This window comes from Echinops telfairi, unplaced genomic scaffold (genome assembly GCF_000313985.2).
Source record: "Echinops telfairi isolate 266 unplaced genomic scaffold, ASM31398v2 ScPeMD7_18;HRSCAF=68, whole genome shotgun sequence".
In the NCBI taxonomy this organism is placed as follows: domain Eukaryota; kingdom Metazoa; phylum Chordata; class Mammalia; order Afrosoricida; family Tenrecidae; genus Echinops; species Echinops telfairi.
In genome coordinates, this window is record NW_022103915.1 from 29759028 (window position 1) to 29761261 (window position 2234).

The 2234-nt window shown below is 45.2% G+C and overlaps 1 protein-coding gene across 1 annotated transcript in view; it reads right to left on the reverse strand.

The window, feature by feature from the left end:
* TTLL5 (tubulin tyrosine ligase like 5) overlaps positions 1–1419 on the reverse strand; it is a 279763-nt gene extending 278344 nt beyond the window's left edge. Inside the window, exon 1 of the mRNA XM_045288172.1 lies at positions 1258–1419. Within this exon, the coding sequence (XP_045144107.1) occupies positions 1258–1331 (74 nt within the window). The 5' untranslated portion in view covers positions 1332–1419. The remainder of the gene's footprint in view (positions 1–1257) is intronic.
* Between the last annotated feature and the right edge of the window lie 815 nt (positions 1420–2234).

Below are 2234 nucleotides of genomic sequence, written 5' to 3' on the forward strand. Positions count from 1 at the left end.
TATGTACAAATATGTCTGATACAATTGATGTGTGGATTGTAACACAAGATGTAAGAACCCCCAATAAAGTGATCTTTAAAAAAAATTTTAAACATAAAATATATAGATAGCAAGGGGTTTCGAAATCGAGGACAACTTGGTCTGAATCTCCAGCTATCATTTGTCAAAGAAGTTTCTTGAGATTTGTAAGACTAAGCCTCATGAAGTGTCAACAGTTACCTCTTCAATTGAAGAAGAGGCCGTATTTATTAAAGCCCTTCCCCTCTACGAAAGGTGTACTTATCACTATCCATTTTAATCATGCCCATCCAAAAATCAAGACATTTTACCCTGAACTAAAAGAAATCAGGAAAGCAAGGAGAGTCAATAAACACAGCACGGGCAATAGAATCACAGTGCCCTTCCCACAATGCCCTGGTAAACTATCTGACCTCTTTATGCTACGCTATCACTAGAAAGGCTTTTGAAAAATTCGGCATAACACAGCCAAATGGCACAGAATGTGGAGCCTTCCGATGCATGATATTTTTAAATCTCCCCTCTGAGGAGCTTTGATGGAGAGTTTAACAAGAGCTACTACTGGTGTATATTTAAGCTCCCAAGCTAGCACAAACGGGTTGCTCTCATTGCTAACCTACAGGCTGGCAGTTCAAACTCATCCAGCTGTACCACAGAAGAGAAGGCCTGGTGAGCTGCTTCCTTTAAGATTATAGCCCAGAAAACCCTACTGAGAATTCTACTCTGTTATGCTGTGTAGCCCACAGGAGTTGGAAAGGACACATGGAGCCAGGAGGAGTTGAAACTGACTTCACAGCAACTAACAAAAACACAACTGAAAAAAGTTTTTAAAAACCTTCACTGCCATGGAGTCATTGCAGACTCAAAGTGACCCTCTAAGGCGGAGTAGAACTATAGAACTGCCCCCGCACGGGGGGAGGGGGGGGGTGTTCTGAGGCAGTACATTTTGAAGGGAGCAGAAAGCCTCATCTTTCTCCCTCAGAACAGGAGGTTCGAAACGCTGACCTTGTGGTTAGCAGCCCAACACATAGCCACTGCACCACCCAGGCAAACCTTGGTTCACTCATGAGCCCAGAAACAGCCTTATCTCGCTTCTGATAGCTGACAGCGAACAAATCAGATTTTGAATGAGATCCATGGACCGAAGCTAAAAGCCGAGTCAAACAACATCAAAGGCAAGATACCGGATAGAAGAGTTTACCCATGAAAGGGACCCAAAGCAAGCCTGCTGGTACTTACTCTGGGCTTACCACCTCCTCGTCCTCTGAGGATGATGCTGTTTCCTCCAGGTCCCGGGCCATCACAACTGGCATTTCCTTTGGAGTTTGTCATGCAGTCAGCAGAAGGGGGCCTCAGAGACCTTTCCTGTGGATTCTCCACATCAAACAATTTGGGTGGCACAGATTCCTGCAAGAAAACCAACCGACCTAAAACGCAACGTCGGGGTCTGCTTGTTGATTATAGCTATCTTCTAAGTAATGGGAATGAATTGAAATCTAATGGTGCCCAACCTTTAGAAGTTTACCATCTCTCGCTCACTCACTCACACACGCACTGCCATCCAGTCAATTCTGACTAATAAGAGACCCCATGGGAAGGAGTGGAACTGCCCCTGGGGGGTTCCGAGACTGTGCTCCCAGCTGCTGCAAAAGATCAAGACCTTTGCAAACACAGGCTCTATGCTCGACGGGCGCGAAAAGCTGCTTATTTGATTTTTATGTACTCAATCGAATATGCACCAAAAGGAGAGGCTTGCTTTTAGGGAAGTCTGGAGTTACGTGGCGGATTGCCTAAAATCTGGGTCAAACCTAAAAGCAGAGGCTCACGGTTTAAGACCCTTAAAACATTGTAGGCTCTGGCAAGCATGGACGCCAACTACCCTCATATTCAGCAATTGAACCACAGGATTAACATATCCTCCTCTGCCTTCATGAGTTCAGCAAGAGCCTTATAAATAGCTGGGGGTGTGGCACACTGCCCTTCCCCTCTTAAAAATTATTTCCCCTTACTAAAGCGTATACCAGCACTTCTCAACCTGTGGGTCGTGACCCCTTTGGGGGGTTGAACGACCCTTTCACAGGGGTTGTTCCATTCATAACAGTAGCAAAATTACAGCAATGAAGTAGCAACGAAAATAATTTTATGATTGGGGGGGGGTTCACCACAACATGAGGAACTGTATTAAAGGGTTGCAGCATTAGGAAGGTTGAGAACCA